The sequence below is a fragment of the Hypanus sabinus genome, chromosome 23 (genome assembly GCF_030144855.1).
Source record: "Hypanus sabinus isolate sHypSab1 chromosome 23, sHypSab1.hap1, whole genome shotgun sequence".
Lineage (NCBI taxonomy): Eukaryota > Metazoa > Chordata > Chondrichthyes > Myliobatiformes > Dasyatidae > Hypanus > Hypanus sabinus.
Genome location: NC_082728.1, coordinates 33,054,459 through 33,075,616, shown reverse-complemented (window position 1 = coordinate 33,075,616; position 21,158 = coordinate 33,054,459). Strand labels below are relative to the sequence as shown.

The window sequence follows — 21,158 nt, the reverse complement described above, 5'->3', positions numbered from 1 at the left end:
TTGTCGCAAAAAGCGCTTACTTTTTGTTTGGGTGCACCCTTAATTCTGTTAGCCTTGTGGGGGTCCCTAGAGGACTGGGAAGTGCCCCCAGTCTGCCGTTTCCTTTCCGCGGGTCTCTATCCGGTCCTGCAGCGGTCGCCAATTATGTCGTGGTTTTTCGTGCCTCACAAATGACCAAGAGACGCAGAAGATTCTTCAAGAAGGGTTAAACTTTAATTTGCAAATCAAAGCTGAGACAGTCATTGAGCTAGTCGCTGATTGCCCACCGATCCTCGGACACGGCATTTTTTATAGCAAAATCCTGGTCCAGTTTCACACTTACCACATGTACAGTTCTAATCTACATCTCTTCAGCTACCTTCCATTAACACACCATTTGTCTTTTACATTCCTAAGATTTCATTCTACTAAATTGAGTACATACATAGCAAACTGACTAGTTACACAGCAAATGATACAAGTTTTATACTCCGTAATATTTTTAAACTCCAATACCACCCCTTTCCTTTAGAACTCCGGGGCGGACTCCGCATTCGCCGAACTGAAGAGGCGTTTCACGTCTGCCCCTGTTCTGATTCAACCGAACCCCTCCTGTCAGTTCATTGCGGAGTTTGACGCCTCTGACTCCGGGGCGGGAGCGGTACTGTCCCAACGTTCGGGCCCGGATCAGAGACTACATCCCCGTGCCGCCTTCTCTCCCCGAACGAAACTACGAAGTGGGGAACCGGGAGCTACTAGCGGTCAAACTGGCGTTGGAAGAGTGGAGGCATTGGTTGGAGGGGGGCAGAACACCCATTTATCGTCTGGACAGACCACAAGAACCATGAATATATCCAGACCGCCAAACGCCTGAATTCCCGCCAGGCCCGTTGGGCATTATTTTTTGGCCGGTTCAGGTTCTCCCTCACCTATCGTCCGGGGTCCAAGAACGGGAAGCCCGATGCCCTCTCCCGCCAATACGTTGCCGAGGAGGATCTTCCCAACTCCGAAACCATTCTTCCGGATTTCTGTGTAATGGTTGCCCTCACCTGGGAGATCGGGTCCAAAGTCAGGGGCCCAAAGGACGCATCCCGACCCAGGCACCGGACCTCGCAATCGCCTCTTTGTACCCGATGCTGTTCGATCACAGGTCCTACAGTGGGGGCACACTTCTCGCTTCGCCTGCCATCCCGGAATTGATCGGACCCTGACCCTCCTGAAGAGGCATTTCTGGTGGCCCTCCATGGACCCTGACACCCGTTCCTATGTTTCCGCATGTTCCGTCTGCGCCCGTGGAAAAGCCTCCCATCGGCTACCTGCGGGATTACTCCGTTCCCTACCTGTACCTGGTCGTCCCTGGTCCCACGTCGCTCTAGACTTCGTCACCGGTCTATCCCCTTCCCGCGGAAACACAACTGTCCTCACCGTGGTAGACTGATTCTCCAAGACGGTGCATTTTGTGGCCCTCCCTAAGCTCCCACCCTTGCAAGAAACGACAGATCTTCTAGTCCATCACATCTCCCGCCTCCACGGAATCCCCGCGGACATCCTCTCCGATCGGGGTCCCCAGTTCATCTCGCAGGTATGGAGAGCCTTCTGTCGAGCCCCAGGAGCAACGGCCAGACTGTCATCCGGCTTCCACCCCCAGACAAACGGGCAGACGGAACGGGTCAACCAGGACCTGGAGGCAACGTTACGCTGCGTAACAGCAAACCGCCCGTCAACCTGGAGCGACCATCTCCCTGGATTGAGTACTCCCACAACTCCCTGGTGAACTCTACCATTGGGAGGTCCCCGTTCGAGTGCTCCCTTGGGTATCAACCGCTGCTGTTCCCCGGTCAGGAAGAAGAGATCGCGGTACCGTCGGTTCGGGACCATGTTGATCGGTGCCGGAAGTTTTGGGAGGAGACCCGCACGGCCCTACTCAGATCGACAAAAACGGCCGACCGACACCGGACTGCAGCACCAGAGTACCAACCGGGGTGGATGATGTGGCTTTCCGCCAAGGACAGCCCGCTCAAATACGCCCTAGTACTTAGGAAACCCGCCCCCCACTTCCTGGGACCACTCAAGATCGAAACGGTTCTCCTCACGCTGCACAAGTCCATGCGTATTTACCCAACCTTTCATGTGTCCCAGATAAAACCAGTCTTCGTCAGCCCTTTGTGTCCCCCAGCTGAGACTCCTCCCCCTGCCCGGCTCATCGCCAACCATCCGGCATACACTGTCCGACGACTGTTAGATGTGTGCCGTCAGGGCAGGGGCCTCCAATACCTGGTGGACTGGGAGGGGTACGGTCCTGAAGAACGTTCCTGGTTCCCCCGCTCCTTTATCCTAGACCCTTTCCTCATTCAGGACTTTCATCAGGACCATCCGGACAGGCCTGGAGGAATGCTGGTAGGCTCCCATTGGGGGGAGGGGGGTATTGTCATGGTTCCCGTTGGCCGTTTCCCTTTAACACTCTTCTCCCTGATCATGCCCCAATTTCAGTCAATTGCTGCTAGTTACCCAATAATCGTACACCTGGCTTTCATCAGAGACTGGGAATAAATACGAGGACGACTCTATCACAGGTTGCCAATTCGTTGGTTAATTTTCGTGTGATACTTTGTTCCCTGTTCCGTTTAGAACAGTTAGTTCCAAGTTCTGCTCTAGTTTCTAGATAGTCCCTGTGAATCCCGTCTCCTTGTCAAGATCGCTCTGGTTTCCTCCTCTACGTTCTGGTCTACGCCAGCCTCCCCAACTGAGTGGACATGTCGGTGTCCTGCACTTGGATTCTCCTCCGTCGTCCCCGTGTAACATATGTTAGAGCAATCTCATGTCCTTTTTAGCCCTCCGATTTCCTCCTTGTGTTCTCCTACATTTCTTTTATTCCTCAAGTATCTCCCTTGTTCCTGCCTGCCTATGTCTGTTATGTACCTCCTTGTTTTTCTTTACCAGGGGCTCAGTATCTCAAGAAAATCAAGGTTCACTAAAACTGTTATCCTTGCCTTTTATTCTGACAGGAACATACAAACTCTCTACTCTCAAAATTTCACTTTTGAAGGCCACTCACTTACCAAGTATACAATTTGTCAGAAAACAGCCTGTCCCTATCCACACTTGCCAGATTCTTTCTGATACCATCTAAATTGGCCTTTCTCCAGTTTGTAATCTCAGCCCGATCCTTTTCCACTAATTACCTTGAAACTGATGTCACTATGAACACTAAATATGTGTCTCCCTGCACAAATTTCTGTCACCTGCACTGCTCACTCCCTAATAGGTGATGTAGTAACGCACAGTTGGGACTTTGATGTACCGATTAAATATGTGGAAAGTTTAAATTACCTATTATCACAACCTTGTTATTTGCAACTGTCTGCGACCTCTCTACAAACTCCTTCCTCGAAATCCCGCGGACTGTTGAGTGTTCTATAATAAAGTCCCATTAATGTGGCCATACCATCTGTCTGAGCAGTTCATGTGAAAGGAATATTGCGCTATTTCTGAGAGCAGAGACACATCTTTCTCCTGTTTAACTACAGGCGTTAGGACTGCTGAGCTGTGCTGGTCCGCACTGTGTGAAGTAGCTGGCGTAGCGGGGGTTACCCAAGCTCCCCAACCCAATAAATGATTGCTGAGCCCTAATGCAATGTGATTAATAGGCTGCTGAGAACTTTGTGTTTGATTAGATTACTTCATATTTAACAAGTTAGATGTAGGTATGCATCTTTGAAATTATTCTCATTTAATACTATTTCAATAACTTGGTTTGTTAAAACTTGTACTTTCGACAAGATAGATTATCAAGTCTCTGAGCGACGGATTAGATTGCGCCGAGGGTGATTTGTTTTCCTTTGCAAGAGTTTATAATTGCAAACTGTTCCGGATTCTCTGGAGTGAAAGAGAAACTACCAGGACGCTAGTTTAGCGAGTGGTGCAGAAGAGTTGAAGCGGTCTTCCCCCGCCCCGGTTTTAATGGGAATGTGAAGTCCCATCGGCATCAGTCAGAATGGATATTGTCTACGAGCATTAACAGCGTGAAGTCTGCAGGACTACGGGACACACCATCTCCTTGTTGACGGTTAGTGGTCATTTCTCTCTCGGCAACGCTTCGACAAAATAAACTGCTTGTTTCAGGCACAAGAAAGGGTTAATGCTGGGCGCTTAAGCAACAAGCGAACTGCTGGAGGAACTTCGGGGGTCGGTTCGGAGGGGAAGGAATTATCAACGTGTCGGATCGAGACTAACTTGTTGGACTTGGGACAGAATTCATAACAAACTTAAATGAAGCGCGTAGCAGCTGCAATACACCTAATGGCGCTTGGTGCCCTCTCTGAAATCAGCCCTTTCGTCAGCTTTTGGGACCCCTCTCCAGGTGACCCAGCGCTCAGGGGAACGGAGAGCGCAACAGAAAAGTGACGCTTTCTTTCTATTCTTTATCGCTACTCTGCCGAGCTTTCCTTTTCAGGCAAGATCCCGGCTGCTGTGTGTACTTTCAGTCCGGGTGTGTGATTTAAAGGGACTCCTCTCTCACGCCGCTTATCCAATTTCACCACATTGTTTGTGTGTGAGCAATAAGAAAGGCATAGGAACTTCAAGGAGAAACGTGCTCACTGAACTGGGAATGAAAGGACAAGAGGAATGCGAGGTAGAAATTAACGGTGGGGTGGCATCCACAGGTAGAACAAGAAGTTGAAAGCGAAACATTTTGTAAATTGAGGAAAATGGAAAGCTGTTGATGTTTGGAGGAATCTGATTATCCACAAATATGTCCCCATACAACCCTTTTGAGGGCAATCTCAATAACTCCGTAATAGAATAATAACCATAATAGAATCAATGAAAGACAGCACCAACTGAGAGTCAGCTGATGTGCAGAATACAACAAACCGTGCAAATACAAAAATTAAGTGTGAAAGTGTGTATGGAACCGGAGGAAATAGCAGAGGATACTAATGAATACCTTACTTCAGTATTCACTATGGAAAAGGATCTTAGTGGTTGTAGTGATGACTTGCAGCAGACTGAAAAGCCTGAGCATGTAGATATTAAGAAAGAGGGTGTGCTGGAGCTTTTGGAAAGCATCAAGTTGGATAAGTCGCTGGGACTGGACAAGATGTACTCCAGATTACTTTGGGTGGCGAGGGAGGAGATTGCTGAGCCTCAGGCGATGATCTTTGCATCAACAATGGGGACGGGAGAGGTTCTGGAGGATTGCAGATGCTGTTCCTTTATTCAAGAAAAGGAGTAGAGATAGCCCAGGAAAATATAAACCAGTAATTCTAACCTCAGTGGTCGGTAAGTTTTTGGAGAAGATCCTGAGAGACAGGATTTATGAACATTTGGAGAGGTATAATATAATTAGGAATACTCAGCATGGCTTTGTCAAGGGCAGGTCGTGCCTTATGTGCCTAATTGAATATTTTTGAGGATTTGACTAAACACACTGATGAAGGAGAGCCATAGATGTAGTGTGCATGAATTTCAACAAGGCATTTGATAAGGTACCCCATGAAAGGCTTAATGAGAAAGTGAGGAGGCATTGGATTGAAGGGGACATTGTTTTGTGGATCCAGAACTGGCTTGTCCACAAAAGACAATCAGTGGTTGTAGACTGGTCATATTCTGCATGGAGGTCGGTCACCAGTGGTGCGCCTCAGGGATCTGTTCTGGGACCCTTACTCGTCATGATTTTTATAAATGACCTGGATAAAGAAGTGGAGGAATAGATTAGTAAGTTTGCTGATGACACAAAGGTTGGAGGTGTTGTGGATAGTGTTGAGGGCTGTCAGAGGTTACAGCAGTACATTGATAGGATGCAAAACTTGGCTGAAAAGTAACAGATAGAGCTCAAACCAGATAAGTGTGAAGTGGTTCATTTTGGTAGATCAAATATGATGGCAGAATACAGTATTAATGGTAGGACTCTCGGTGTGTGGAGGATCAGAGGGATCTTGGGGCCCGAGTCGATAGGACACTCAAAGCAGCTGCACAGGTTAAATCTATGGTTACGAAGGCATATCGTGGATTGGCCTTCATCAATCGTGTAATTGAATTTAGTTGTCGAGAGGTAATGTTGCAGCTATATAGGACCCGGGTCAGACCCCACTCGGAGTACTGTGCTCATTTTTGGTCGCCTCACTACAGGGAGGATGTGGAAGCCATAGAAATGGTACAGCGGAGATATACAAGGATGTTGTCTGGATTGGGGAGCATGCCTTATGAGAAAAGGTTAAGTGAACTCGGCCTTTTCTCCTTGGAGTGAAGGAGGATGAGAAGTGACAGGTGTACAAGACGATGAGAGGCATTGATCGTGTGGATAGTCAGAGGCTTTTTCCCAGAGCTGAAATGGTTGCCACAAGAGGACACAGGTTTAAGGTGCTGGGGAGTAGGTACAGAGATGATGTCAGGGGTAAGTTTTTTACTCGGAGAGTGGTGAGTGAATGGAATGGGCTGCCAGCAACAGTGGTGGAAGCGGATACAATGGGGTCTTTTAAGAGACTTTTAGGTAATTATATGGAGCTGAGTAAAATAGAGGGCTATAGGTAAGCCGAATAATTTCCAAGGTAGGGACATGTTCAGCACAACTTTGTGGGCGAAGGGCCTATATTGTGCTGTAGGTTTTCTATGTTTCTAAATAATTAATGATATATAAATATCAAGAACTTGAGATGGAGAGTCCTTGAAGGTGAACCCATAGGTTGTTGGAAGATTTCAGTGATGGACCAAGTGAAGTTGATTTAAGTTATCCTCTTTGGGTCATGAGCTTGATACAACAATGGTAATTACTGTTCCTCAACTTGCTGCTGTGACTCCTTCCCTATGGCAGCAGTGAGAAGGGTGCATGACCTGGGTGGTGGCGATCCCTGATAATGGATGCTACTTTCCTGCAACAACGCTCCATGTAGATGTGCTGAGTGGTTGGGAGGGCTTTACCCATGATATACTGGGCTACATCCATTATTCTTCATAGGATTTTCCATTCAAAGGCATTGATGTTCCATATAGGCTGTGCTGCAGCCAGTCCACATATCATCGACCACACGTCTATCGATGACAAAGTTTTAGATGTCATGCTGAATCTTCCCACAAAACTCCTCAGGAAGTAGAGGCACAGCTGTGGTTTCTTTGTAATTCAGGGATACATCTATCTCACTGGAAATACCAAGGGCCCTGAGGAAGTGCACTGAAATATTATGTATAATTCTGGTCTCCCTACCCCAGATAGAGGAATTGGTACCAGGGTTGATATCTGGAGGTAGGTTTTGTTGGAGAGTTTTGGTGGAATGATCAGTTTGAGAGTACAGAAGCAATATGGGTAATGTCATAGAAAATATACTGTAGATCCCCTATGGAGTTTGATGAGGATGATAATTGCAGGTGAAGATTTCTCTGGATGGGAAACTGGGTATCACCACCATTAGTGTGAGGAGTCAGTTGTTCGGGACTAGTAAAGGTAGCACCCATCCAAATGATTTCCCCATGACAGACTGCAGTCAATTTGGATCTGCAATGAAGGTCAGCATTGGAGATTTGAGAGCAAATAGTGTGATAGCATCTCTCAACTGAGAAACAACCACTCTGGTACCTGGGTCAGGAAATTCATTAATAAAAATAAGTATGCTCGAGATATTGTGCTATCAATTTCCTATTCAAGGCACTTTGTTTATTGCAGGGCTATTGACAATCCTTTTACTAATTTTACCCTTCTCGCTTCCTGTCTCTGGAACTGCACTCACTCCTTCAGATCTTTTATGCAGTTCTAGCTGTTGTATTCTCTGCTTCTTGGAATTTTGAAATGGCCATCTGAACTAGCTTCAGAAATCCTCTGGATGGAGAATTCTACATTATCTCCATGCTTGAATGAGGAATGCTCTCTGGCCCATGTTTTACATTAAAGTTCGTGTTTCAAAAATTCCCACCAAATAAATTCATTTCAGACTATGCTGTCAAAGGCTTTCCTCATTTTAAATACTGCTATTAAATCTCCACTTAATTATCAATACTCAGAGGAATTTTAATAAGGTGATACAGACTGGTGTCACATGTTATATAGCCACTTACCCCACTACCCCACCACCCCAACTTCAAAGACAATATTTGATTACCAAATTGTGGCATTCTGCAATGAATGCAATCATTTGTTCATTCTGAGCACAAATTTGTATAACTGTAAGATAATTTCAGTTCTGTTGACATGGAGTCATAGAATTGTACAGTACAGAAACTTGCCTTTCAGCCAACATGTCGATGTTCATCTACTTATTCAAAAAACTTATCCCATTTGTCTGCATCATGACTGTATCCTTCTTTGCCTTGTCTGTTTACATGTCTGCTAAGCGTAGTAATTGTATCTGATTGCACCATATTTTCTAGTGACACTTTCCAGATATCAACCACTCTGAATGTAAGAGAAACTCACAGATTCTTCTTTTAAAATCTTTCTCCTTATCTTAATTCTATGCTCTCATGCAAAAAAAGACTTTATCCTTTAGCTTCCTTTCCTCTGGGGATAAAAGACCAATCTATTGAGTCTGTCCCCAAACTGAAGTCCTCCAACCCAGACAACGTTTTGATAAATCTCTTTTGCACTCTTCCCAATGTAGTCACATTTTTCCTGCACTGTGGTGAAAATAACTGCACACAATATTCCAAGTGTGGCTTAACCAGTCTTTTGTCCAGTTGCAACATCAAGAATTCACTCTTACACAAAGCATAGAACAGTACAGCATGGGAGCAGGACTTTCAGCACATGATATCTGCTGATGCGGAAATGAATCAAACCTCCCAGCATGCCTGTATACAACCCATATCTCTTCATTGTCCACATATCCATGTGCCTATCTAACGAACTCTTAAACACAATTACCATATCTGCTTCTGCTATGAACCCAGGCAGCTCAGTCCAGACACTTCAGATAATCTTTGTTTTAAAAAATGGCTAGCACATCTCCTTTAAACCTTCCCTTTCTCATATTAAATGCACTTTCTCCAGTACTTGACATTGCTATCCTGGGGAAAAAAAGAGTCTGTCTATCTCATGTATGCCTGTTATCTATCTCCTCTTGTATCCCCAATTCTCTTTGTTCACTCAGTGTCCTATTATTTACTGCATATATCCTACCAACATGTCATGTCCCAAAGTGTATCAACTTGCACTGTGAGGGATTAAATTCCATTTTCCAAAGCTCTGCCCCAACATTCCACCTGAACTATATCCTTCTGTAGGCTTAGGTGACCTCCTTGCTACACACAACATTGTCAATTTTAATGTCATTTGCAACCTTACAAATCATACCTCGTATGTTCACAAACAAGTCAATGATATGGACTACAAGCAAAGCTTCCAACACAGATACCCATGATATCTTTATGGCCACAAACATCCAGTCAGAAAAACATGCTCCCATCACTCCACTCTGTGTTGTTCCATTTCACCAATTTTGGATCCAATTAGCCAGCTCGGCTTGAATCTGAAATAGCTTAACCTCGACACCAGTTTACTTAAGCAGGATCTTGTCAAGCATCCAGCTAAGGTAGATACAGACATTATCTCTCACCCTACCTTCATTGACCTCCTTTGCTACCTCCTAAAATCCCAATCAAATTACTAGGACAGTGTTTACCCCCTCATGATGCCATGGTGAATATTTCTAACCAGTCCCTGCTTCTCCAACTGTATATAAATGCTGTGCCAATATTTTCTCCAGTGATTTTCTTACCACTGGCTTGTAGCTATCTGACTTGTCTCTGCACTTCTTAAACATAGGAACAGTGCTAGCTATACATAAATCTTCTGACATCGAGCCTATGGCTAATAGAGATGCAGAAATCTCCATCTGTGCCCCAGCAATCTTGTCCTTTATTTCTGAAAGCATTCCAAGATAGATCTCATATGGTCCCGGAGATTTATCCACCCTTACATGTTTCAAGGAATTCAACACCCCCACATTTTTAATACCTATATGCTCCCAAGCAACTTATCTCTCCTCAAACTTGCTAGGCTCCACATCCTTGTCCTTGGTGAACAAAGATTATAAGTATTTATTTATAATATTGCCCTCTTGGTTGCATGCATTAATTACCATTTGGACCCTGACTTATAGAAGGACATTAAGATTCTGTTTAATTTTATATGCTAAGAATATTTCAAAGCCTCATTTTTGTCCTCTTAAGTTCTTTTTACATACTCTCATAAATCTTCCATTTTCCTCAAATGTTTCTTTTGATTGTAGATTTCTATACCTGCCATCTTTTTTTCTGATCAAACCTAGTATTCCACTGCTTTTCAGAAGAAAAATCAGCATATCATCAGTTTTAAATTATTATGTAGAGGCATCTGTATTCACACTCCAGGAATTTAGCCATGGTTCTTAGCCGCATCTACTTTTCTCCACCTCACTGCTGCCTGTAGTTCAGCCAGCCATGAATGTTGCTACTCTGGCTGAGATGGTGAAATTTGCAATTATATGTTCTCTGTCCACTTCTGAAAATAAGCATTCTTCCCAAGCCACAAAGGGATCATCTCATAGAGACACCTGCAGAAGGAAAGTCATGTAAAAGAGGCATTATGATTACGTAGAGGTGGTAATTTTACTGTTAAATTATTGTACATGATCTATTTAATATATTTTTGAAACATGAAATTCTATTCACTTTCATTTTCATGACCAAAGAACAAGTAAATTTAAGACAATACTGACATTATGATACAGAAGTGGAATGGATTTTATAAGATTCCTGTGATTTTAATTGTTTATCTGTATTATCTGCAGGTGAATGAAGTGACAGAAATGGGATTATGTTTGAACTTTTTTTATTTGATTGTGTACCTGAACATGCACTATGTAGAATGTAAGTACTGAAAGCCTTTCAATAAATAGCTCATTCAACATTGATTGTTAAAATTGTGACCGAAGTTATTGGAAATTAATTTTCTAGCGTTTGTGAAGCTGGATTGTGTGAAGTCAGTAATAGGAATATTTAACGAGGATGCCGAACTACCATGCAATATGGAAGCAGCAGGGATGAAAACACTCACTCTAGCAAAACTACATGCAAATGGATCGAGTGATAAAATCGTATATAAATTTAACTCAAATGAAAATGACAGTGGAGTTCAGGGTCGAATTAAATTACATCAAGATTCACAAAATGTGTCACTGATAATCCAGAAAATAGAAGCATCCGATAATGGAACATATCAATTCATTGTGGAAACAGATCATGGACATGCTACTGAATCCATCCATTTGGTAGTTAGAGGTGGGTAATATCGTATTTTCTCTGCTTTTAATTTTCTTTATGAATATTGGTTACATCTATTTGGTAAAAAATTGCAGTTAATACTGTATCTCAAAATATCTTGATTTGAGAGTTAGTCTGACATATGCAATATTGATAGTTATATTTTGACAGGGAAGAATGGCTGAATTTATGTCATCATTGGAAGTCTTATCACTGCAACAAATTGCTTTGAATTCTACCAACTTGAGGAGGCTCTGTTTCATCAAACACTGAATAAATATGCATGAATAAAATAAACGATTTTCAGTTTGTGGATTAAATGCGTAATTTATATTTGAGAATATAGAAGTTTCTAATGAATGTAGACATCAGAGATTCATAAATTGTAGACCATTGTGGTCTACAAAAAAAAATCCTGTGTGAATAGTATACAAAGTAGATAGGTTTTCTGATATTTGAAGAAGGTAAGAGATAGTAATATATTCATTTAGTCATTTAAAATAATAGCAATAAAGGTGCAAGCTACAACACTTGTAATTTCTGCCCCAGTGCATTACTAATCTCCTAAGGTTATTGGGATATAAAAGGAAGATTTATTACCTTTAATGATGTATTTGTATACAGTATGCACAATTGGCAGTAATGCTTGCGAAATATATTTAGCACAAAATCATATTACTGCACGTATGTACTTTGGATCTTTGACTTTGAGGCTCTATTAGTTGAAGATCTGCAACTATTTTCCTGGATTTATTTATAGACCACTGGGACTAAGTAACGGAGAACTGCTGCCTCATATCTCACTAAGTTCCAGCTTTCATCTGTCAATACCCTAATAGATTGAATAGTCAAATAGTTTCAGATTTGAGTTATGCAGTGAGTTATATGAATGTAAGCTGTTCTATAAAGAAAGCTGGAAATTACATTCATAATGTTAATATGGATATTAGTGCTAACCTGCTAGACATTGTGCATCCAATGCTATGGTCACATGGCTAAAGGTGTAAAGCATGTTTTTCAGCTCCATGTACTGGGCCACCCATCAGCAAAAAAGAAGAAAACGGCAAAACATTTCTTGTGTGCACAACAGTTGGATATCCACTGGCACAACTTTATTGGAAGACTGAAAATGAAACCATCTTGTGTAATAGTGTTGATAATGCACGACTAGGTGAATTGTACAACACCACCAGCTGCATTCCAGTAGTTGGTGACTGGTGCTCTATAAACTATACTTGTTCTGCTTGCGTTGGAAATGATTGCATATCTAAAGGTAAGTTTGAATCTTATTTATCATTAAATGTAAGCTCTGCAACTTCTGAGCCTCTATTGTGAATTGGCTGTTTATAAAATACAATGCTTCCATGTATGCTGTAGCAATTTCAATCAGTGATTCGATGAAAAGAAACACATGTATTTATTCACTACTGACATTTAATCAACATTGCAACTTGGAGTATGTGGCAGTTGTCTTGAGTAAAGCAAGCACATCTGCACGTCCATATGATAATGATCAAATAATGTGGTGAGGAGAGGAAATAGAAGATCCTAATGGCTGTGACTAGAGGTGTGTAGAAACTGTAGATATCAAGACAAGATCTGAAGCTGGAAAGAGGAAGAAAGTTGGGAAGCATGCAGGTGCTTGATGGAACTTGATGATCAGTTTGAATTAAATAAATGATCAAGAATGTCAAAGATCATGAAGCTCCCTTGTGTGATTCATTGTAATCTGTTTTTGAACCATACTTCAAAAATCATATTTACAGTGGGCAGAAATAGTGAACCCAACAATTGTAACTCCTCTCAGTTCTGCATTGTCCCAAATTACCAAATTATGCACATACAATGTGCGTATGTTTGTGGTCTTCACCTACCATAGCTCATCCACTTTAAGGTTTGATGTGTTGTACATTCAGAAATGCTCTGCTGCACCCTGCTGTTATAACGCAAGATTATTTGAGTTCCTCCAACCTTCCTGTCAAGTTGAACCAGTCTGGAATTTTGGGAACTTCGGGTCTTTCTCCTCTTTGAATAGTATACAGAGTAGGTAGGCAAGATATAGGAATATATTCATTTAGTCATTTAAAATTATAGCCATAGAAGTGCAAGCTACAACGCTTGTAATTTCTGCCCCAGTGCATTACTAATCTCCTAACGTTATTGGGACAGAAAAGGAAGATTTCCATACGTTTAATAGTGTATTTGTATACAGTATCTGCCATTGGCAGTAATGCTTACAGAATATATTTGGCAAGAAATCATATTACTGAATGTATTGTTATGATCCCAGCCCCCTCCTTTGTGAGAATCGCAAGAGCACCCATTGGGGGGGGGGGGGGGTCAGTAGACCCAGGAAGTGCCAGGAAGTGGGAGAGAGAGAGACATGCTGAATAGACACAGGAAATGGGAGAGAGAGAAATGTGCCGAATAGCACGCTCCACCGGGATGCCAAATAAGGCGACAGTGACTATTGTCTCATGGAGACCACATGTAAAGCCCTCGGGCAAAGTGGGCTGGTTGAGAGAGAGATTGCATCATCCCAATATGATTGACCCCAATCTGCGACCCCGTGAGGAAGTATAAAGGAGGGTCTAAGGGGGACAGCCCCTTCAGACGCACCAAGAAGACACGAGAGTGATCCCGCCATAGCGGGAAGCCATTTTGAAGGAAGCCACGTGCGTTAGATTCCGGGATTGGAATTTGTGGCTGCAATCATGGAAAACCGCTTTTAACTAACATCGGGGAGGGGGAACCAACGCTCCCCCGATTCAATGGAAGCTTCATAAAGACCCGGCAAGTCTTTCCTCTTCTCCCCAATCTCTCTCTCTCTCTCGGTCGCCCCACGTGAAACCCAGCGATTCCCAAAAGGCTGAAGCCTGCAGACTTCTGAGTGACTTTTATATTTCCAACGGACAATGTATTATCCCCTAGACAACAGTAGAGCTCATTTCTTAATGATGATTATTACTATATCCACGCTTTAGATTGAGTATTGATGACGTGCATTATCTGAATGTTTGTATTAACCTTACTTTTGTGCCCCTTTACAAATAAAAACGTTTGAAAATAGTGACATCAGACATCAACGGACCTCTCTATCTTTGCTGGTAAGTAATCCAGTTACGGGATACGTAACAGTATGTACGTTGGATCTTTGACTTTGAGGCTCTATTAGTTGAAGATCTGCAACTATTTTCCTGGATTTATTTATAGACCACTGGGACTAAGTAACGGAGAACTGCTGCCTCATATCTCACTAAGTTCCAGCTTTCATCTGTCAATACCCTAATAGATTGAATAGTCAAATAGTTTCAGATTTGAGTTATGCAGTGAGTTATATGAATGTAAGCTGTTCTATAAAGAAAGCTGGAAAATACATTCATAATGTTAATATGGATATTAGTGCTAACCTGCTAGACATTGTGCATCCAATGCTATGGTCACATGGCTAAAGGTATAAAGCATGTTTTTCAGCTCCATGTACTGGGCCACCCATCAGCAAAAAAGAAGAAAACGGCAAAACATTTCTTGTGTGCACAACAGTTGGATATCCACTGGCACAACTTTATTGGAAGACTGAAAATGAAACCATCTTGTGTAATAGTGTTGACAATGCACGACTAGGTGAATTGTACACCACCACCAGCTGCATTCCAGTAGTTGGAGACTGGTGCTCTATAAACTATACTTGTTCTGCTTGCGTTGGAAATGATTGCATATCTAAAGGTAAGTTTGAATCTTACTTATCATTAAATTCAAGCTCTGCAACTTCTGAGCCTCTATTGTGAATTGGCTGTTTATAAAATACAAGGCCTCCATGTATGCTGTAGCAATTTCAATGGGTGATTCAATGAAAGGAAACACATGTATTTATTCACTGCTGTTCACTACTGACATTTAGTCAACGTTGCAGCTTGGAATATATGGCAGTTATCTTGAGTGAAGCAAGCACATCTGCACGTCAATTTGATAATGATCAAATAATGTGGTGAGGAGAGGAAATAGAAGACCCTAATGGCTGTGACTAGAGGTGTGTAGAAACTGTGGATAGCAAGACAAGATCTGAAGCTGGAAAGAGGAAGAACGTGGGAAGCATGCAGTTGCTTAATGGAACTTGATGATCAGTTTGAACTAAATATATGATCAAGAATGTCAAAGATCATGAAGCTCCCTTGTGTGATTCAATGTAATGGATTTTTGAATCATACTTCAAAAATCATATTTATAGTGGGCAGAAATAGTGAACCCAACAATTATAACTCCTCTCAGTTTTGCATTGTCCCAAATTACCAAATAATGTACATTCAATGAGTGTTTATGGTCTTCATCAGCTATACCCCATCCACTTTAAGTTTTGATGTGTTGTACATTCAGAGATGCTCTTCTGCACCCTACTGTTGTAACACAAGGTTATTTGAGTTCCAGCTGCCTTCCTGTCAGGTTGAACCAGTCTGGAATTTAGGCACCTTAGGGACTTTCTCCTCTAACCTCTCTCATTAATAAGGGTTTTTCACCTTCAACTGTTTCAGAGATATTCAAACCACCCCATCTGACACCAATAGTCATTCTACAGTCTGGTGTACAACAGGTGTACAGTTTCTAGTGAAATGGCCAGAGTGTACATCTGCATGATTTACTGCATATAAATATTTTGTATTCCTTATAATGTGGAATAATTTTAATAGGATTTTTGTTCTTATTTTGTAATCATATTTAAAATGTTTGCATTATTTCTGCTCCACTTGTGTTCCAGGAAACACTCCTCAGTTTAATGGTAAAATAGAAACTACTGCAGTGAGCTGACCTAAAATCTTGCCTAGCTATTAATCTTAAATTGGTTGTTAAGTATCCACTATCTTGAATATTCCATAAGACCATGAGACAAAAAGACATAGGAGCACAATTAAGCCATTCTGTCCATCAAGTCTGCTCCACCATTTCACCATGGCTGATCCATTTCCTTTTCCTACCTTCCCCCCACAATCTTTCACGCCCCGACTAATGGAGAGCTTATCAACTTCTGCCTTAGATACATACAATGATCTGGCCTCCACAGCCACTTGTGGCAACAAATTGCCCAGATTCAACAACCATTCTAAATGGACATCCCACTATTCTGAGACTGGGTCTCTGGTCATAGACTCACCACTATAGGAAGCATATACTCCACAGCCACTCTATCTAGGCTTGTCAACATTCGATAGGTTTCAATGAGATCACCCCTGATCCTTCTAAATTCCAGTGAGTACAGCACAGAGCCAACAAACACTCCTCATAGGATAACCTGATCATTCCTGGAAACATTCTCATAAACCTCCTCGGAACCCTCTTCAATGTCAACACATTGACTCTTGTATAAGGAGCCCAAAACTGCTCTCAATTTTCCAAGTGAGGCCTCACCAGTGCCTTATAAATGATCAGCATTACATCCTTGCTCTTTTATTCTAGTCCTCTGGAAATGAATGCTAACATTGCATTTGCCTTCCTCACCACAAAATTAACCTGCAAATTAATCTTTAGGGACTCCTGCGTGAGGTCTCCCAAGTCCCTTTGCACCTTGGATTTTTGAATTTTCTCCCCGTTTAGAAAATAGTTGGGGCTTTTGTTCCTTTTACCAAAGAGCATGACCTTGCACTTCCTGAGACTGTATTCTGATTACATCTTTGATCATTCTCCTAATCTGTCTAAATCCTACTGCAGACTCCCTGCTTCCACACCACTACCTGCCCCTCCACCTATCTTGCTATCATGTGAAAACCTGGCCAGTTTTCTGCTTTCTACCCAGTTCCCTAAATCATCTCAAGGACTTCCTCTCTTTTCCTTCCTATGTTATTGGTGCAAACAGGTACCAAGACTTCTGGCTGCTCACCTTCCCTCTTTAGAATGTTGTGGATCTGATCTGACGCATCTTCCAGGTGTCCCTATCCTGTCTATACTCTGGACTTGTGAGGACCTTTTTGATAGCAGTGTTCCATGATTTAGTTCTTTTTAAATTTATAATTACCTTGAAACCCTCCAAAGCTGAAATTCCCATCAAGTTGAATTCCCATTAATATGGTTCATGTTTCCTGTGCCTCAAAGAATCATTTGCAATAATGTGCACAAGTTGCAGCTGAGCATGAGCATATTTGGCTTGTCTAAAAGTCCCAATTCAGTGTAACCTATGTATCCTAAGACTAACAGACAGTTTACTTGTCTCAGTGCAGTTATCTCATGAATTGATATTGTACATATTCAATTACAAAATTAAATATTAAGTTTACATTTTTGTGCTACAGAATGTAAATTCTACGTTTTGAGAAAAGTTAATTATTTATTTTCCATTGCAGAATTGGATTGTTACAAATTTGAAGAAATTTCTCAGCAACCATTGGATGATTTTAGAACACGAGTTGGTGTTATTCTCTCCTTTGTGATCTTCGTACTGCTGTGCACAGCAGCTTTTTACTGCAGGAAGAAATTTTCTAAAGGTAGATTATTAATTCTGGTCAGTGAAAGGGAAGAACATAGAACATCGAACACTACAGCACAGTCTGGGCATTTGGCCCATGATGTTGTGTTCACTTTTCAGCCTACCCCAAGATCAATCTAACTCTTCCCTCCCACATAGCTCTCTATTTTTCTTTCATGCAATGGACATCTAAGAGTCTCTAATTTCAATAATGTATCTGCCTCTACCACCATCCCTGGCAGAGTGTTTGTTCCATATATTTACCACTTTGTATGCAAGTAAAAACCTACCACCAACAGACAAACCCCCTACAAATTCCTACAATCACTTAAAAAGTATTTGTCTCAAATTAACCATTGCTGCCCTGGGAAAAAGGTGCTGGCTGTCTACTCGATCTACACCTCTTATATACTTCTACCAAGTTCAAAGTAAATTTATTATCGAAGTACACATATATCTTATGTACAACCTTGAGATCCTTTTCTTCCGGGCATACACAGTAAATCCAAGAAACAAAACAGAATCAATGAAACAACACATATAACAACATGGACAAACAACCAACGTGTAAAAGACAAAAACTGTGCAAACAGAAATGAAATAAATAATTACATAAAGTCGAGAACAAGAGATAAAGAGTCCTTGAAAGTGGCTCCATAGGTTATGGAACAGTTCAGGGAAGTTGTAAGGAAATAGAGGTACTGCTCTGCTTTCTTTGTAATTGTATTTACATGCTGGGTGAAGGACAGGTCCTCTGAAATGATAACACTGAGGAATTTAGATTTGCTGACACTCATTCTCATGAATAAAGTCACCTCTCATTCTTCTTTGCTCCAAAGTGAAAAGTCCTAGCTTGCTCAACTTTTCCTTATAAGACCTGCACTCTAGTGTAGTCAGCATCCTGGTAATTCTCCTCTGCACCCTCTCTAAAGCTTCCATTTCCTTCCTGGGACAAGACAACCAGACTGAACACAATACTCCAAGTGCGGTCTAACCAGTGTTTTATGGAACTGAAACATTATCCTGTGGTTCATGAAATCAATCTTCCAAATAATGAAGGCCAACACAACATACACCTTGACCACCCTATCAACTTGCATGATAACTCTAAAGGGTCTATGCATGTGCAGCCCTAGATCCCTCTATTCATCAATACTGTTAAAAGTCCTGCCATTAGCATTGTACCTTGCCTTCAAGTTTGACCTTCCCAAGAGAATCACTTGACACATTTCTAATTGACTTCCATTTGCCACTTCTCAGTCCATCAGTCAAGCCCAATATTCTGTCAATGTCCTATTGTAATCTACGAGAACCTTCTACCCTATCCACAACACCACCAATCATGTAATTTGAAAATTTACTAACCCAACCTATTTTCTTATCCAAGTCATCGATGAAAATCACAAAGAGTAGGGGTCCCATAACAGGTCCCCGGAATTCCACTTGTTACCAATCTTCAGGGAGAAGACATTCCATCTACAACCACCATCTGACTTTTATAGGGAAGCCAATTCAGAATCCATACAGGCAAGTTTTCCTAGATCACTTCTCTCCTTGCATTTCTGAAAGAGCCTACCATGGGGAACCTTTTTTGGTGCCGTACTAAATCTATAAACACCAAATCCATCACTCCAACTTCATCAATTTGTTTTGTCACTTCCTCAAAAATGTCACTCAGGTTCATGAGGCATGACCTCCTCTTCACAAAGCTACACTGATTGTCCCAAGTCAGACTATGCTACTTCAAAGGCACTAAAACTGGTGTTACATAGCAGTTATTGAAGGTTCTGTTCTCCATTCCATTCAATAAAGACCCATTCACACTTTTACCAATCTGTCTTTCTCCATTCCAACTTTAGCCAGGGTTAGACTGCAGCACCCACCACACTTAACTGAGTGACCATTTTTCATAAGAGTCTAAAGAGCATCAATCATAAGCAACATAATGTAAAAATGGCCATTGTTGACCCCAGTCCTGTTCTCTCTCAATACCATCACTTATTCACTACAGAATATAAGCAATTTAACAGCAAAATATCTCAACATGGACAGAATTATAATGAAATCTGACACTGATCTAAAGATGGAGACAATATCCCATGCGAAGAAATAACTGGTCCAAAGTGGTGGATATTGAGAGGTATTGGAAGGAAAGAAAGAGAGAGGGTTAAGAAGCTGGTAAGAATAAAATCTGTAATAAATGTGTACCAAAAGACAAGGGTGGAGGAAGCAAAAGGATTCCAGCAAGTTGCAGGGTCTTAAAAAGAGAGAAATACAAGTTCAGGAAACTACCTAAGTGCATGGATAACAAATGCAAGGCATTGCTTAAAAATGAACTATTTAGATCAGCAAGGAGTAATGACTGAATGGGATTTGGCACACTTAACATAAAAACTTTGAAACATAGAACATAGGGTACAAATATGCCATCCAGCCATTTGGGCTTGTGTCACCATTTAACATGATCATGGATGATCATTCACTTCAGTATCCTGACTTCCCTTTTCTCTTGATCCTTTTAAACCAGGGGTTCACAACCTGGAGCCACAGACTCCTTGGTTAATGGTAGATCTCCCTGGCATAAAAAGAGTTGGGAACCCCTGCTCTATACATCTACCTGCCCTCTTGAATATATTTAATGGTTTGGCCTCTACTCCCTCCTGTGTGTATAATTTTCCCAATCTCGGTATTGTGTACACCATATCTTGAGCCATGACCCCTTCTTCTGCACTCCTCAGCCTCTATTTAATCCTGTTAGTTTTTTTGTGTGTGTGGCTTTTAGGAAATCCAACTTCATTCTTCTGAATTAAATTTGATATTTACCTAACTGACCCAATCTCCCTGCATACAATAGTCATTTAATCTCAGGAATCTCTCTATTAAACACTTATTCACTCCACCCATGACAAGCAGGTTCTTTCTCACATAAGGAGACCAAAACTCCAGTTGGGCTTTCACCAAGATGACAACATTGCTTTTGCAATGACAATCATCTAATTTGAATACTTGCTTGCTTCAACTATCAACGTACAAAAGGCACCCATTGAAACACATTTCCTTTTTCCAATTTATCATTGCTTAGATAATAATCTGCCTCACACACTAAATGCTGGTGGAGCGCAGCAGGCCAGGCAGCGTCTATAGGAAGAAGTACAGTCGACATTTCGTGCCAAGACCCTTCATCAGGACTAACTGAAAGAAGAGATAGTAAGAGATATGAAAGGGGGAGGGGGAGATCCGAAATGATAGGAGAAGGCAGGATGGGGAAAACTAAAGCTAAGAGCTGGAAAGTTGATTGAATAAAGGGATACACAGCTGGAGAAGGGTGAGGATCATGGGACGGGAGGTCTAGGGAGAAAGAAAGGGGGAGGGGGGCACCAGAGGGAGATGGAGAGCAGGCAAGGGGTGATTGTGAGAGGGAAAGAGAGAAAAGAAAGGGGGGAAAATAAATATATAAATAAGGGATGGGGTAAGAAGAGGAGGAGGAAGTTAGAGA

General features: G+C 41.8%; 2 protein-coding genes across 2 annotated transcripts in view; both read left to right on the top strand.

Moving 5' to 3' along the window:
* Nucleotides 1-21,158, top strand: part of LOC132380105 (uncharacterized) — a 109,408-nt gene that overhangs the window by 71,237 nt on the left and 17,013 nt on the right. The window lies entirely within an intron of this gene.
* On the top strand, nt 3,894-16,014 carry LOC132380349 (uncharacterized). Its single transcript, XM_059949093.1, has 6 exons — nt 3,894-4,045; nt 10,740-10,818; nt 10,906-11,229; nt 12,233-12,484; nt 14,755-14,937; nt 15,965-16,014. The coding sequence occupies exons 2-6, from the start codon at nt 10,758-10,760 to the stop codon at nt 16,012-16,014; spliced, it is 870 nt and encodes a 289-aa protein (XP_059805076.1). The 5' UTR covers nt 3,894-4,045; nt 10,740-10,757.

What these genes read in the sequence shown, in the direction of transcription:
- LOC132380349 (XM_059949093.1), top strand. Translation starts at nt 10,758, where the DNA reads ATGGGATTATGTTTGAACTTTTTTTATTTGATTGTGTACCTGAACATG. An exon ending in AAATGATTGCATATCTAAAG is followed by an intron (nt 12,485 to 14,754) that starts GTAAGTTTGAAT and finishes TGTGCACAACAG; the next exon opens with TTGGATATCCACTGGCACAA. An exon ending in AAATGATTGCATATCTAAAG is followed by an intron (nt 14,938 to 15,964) that starts GTAAGTTTGAAT and finishes CTTGTGTTCCAG; the next exon opens with GAAACACTCCTCAGTTTAAT.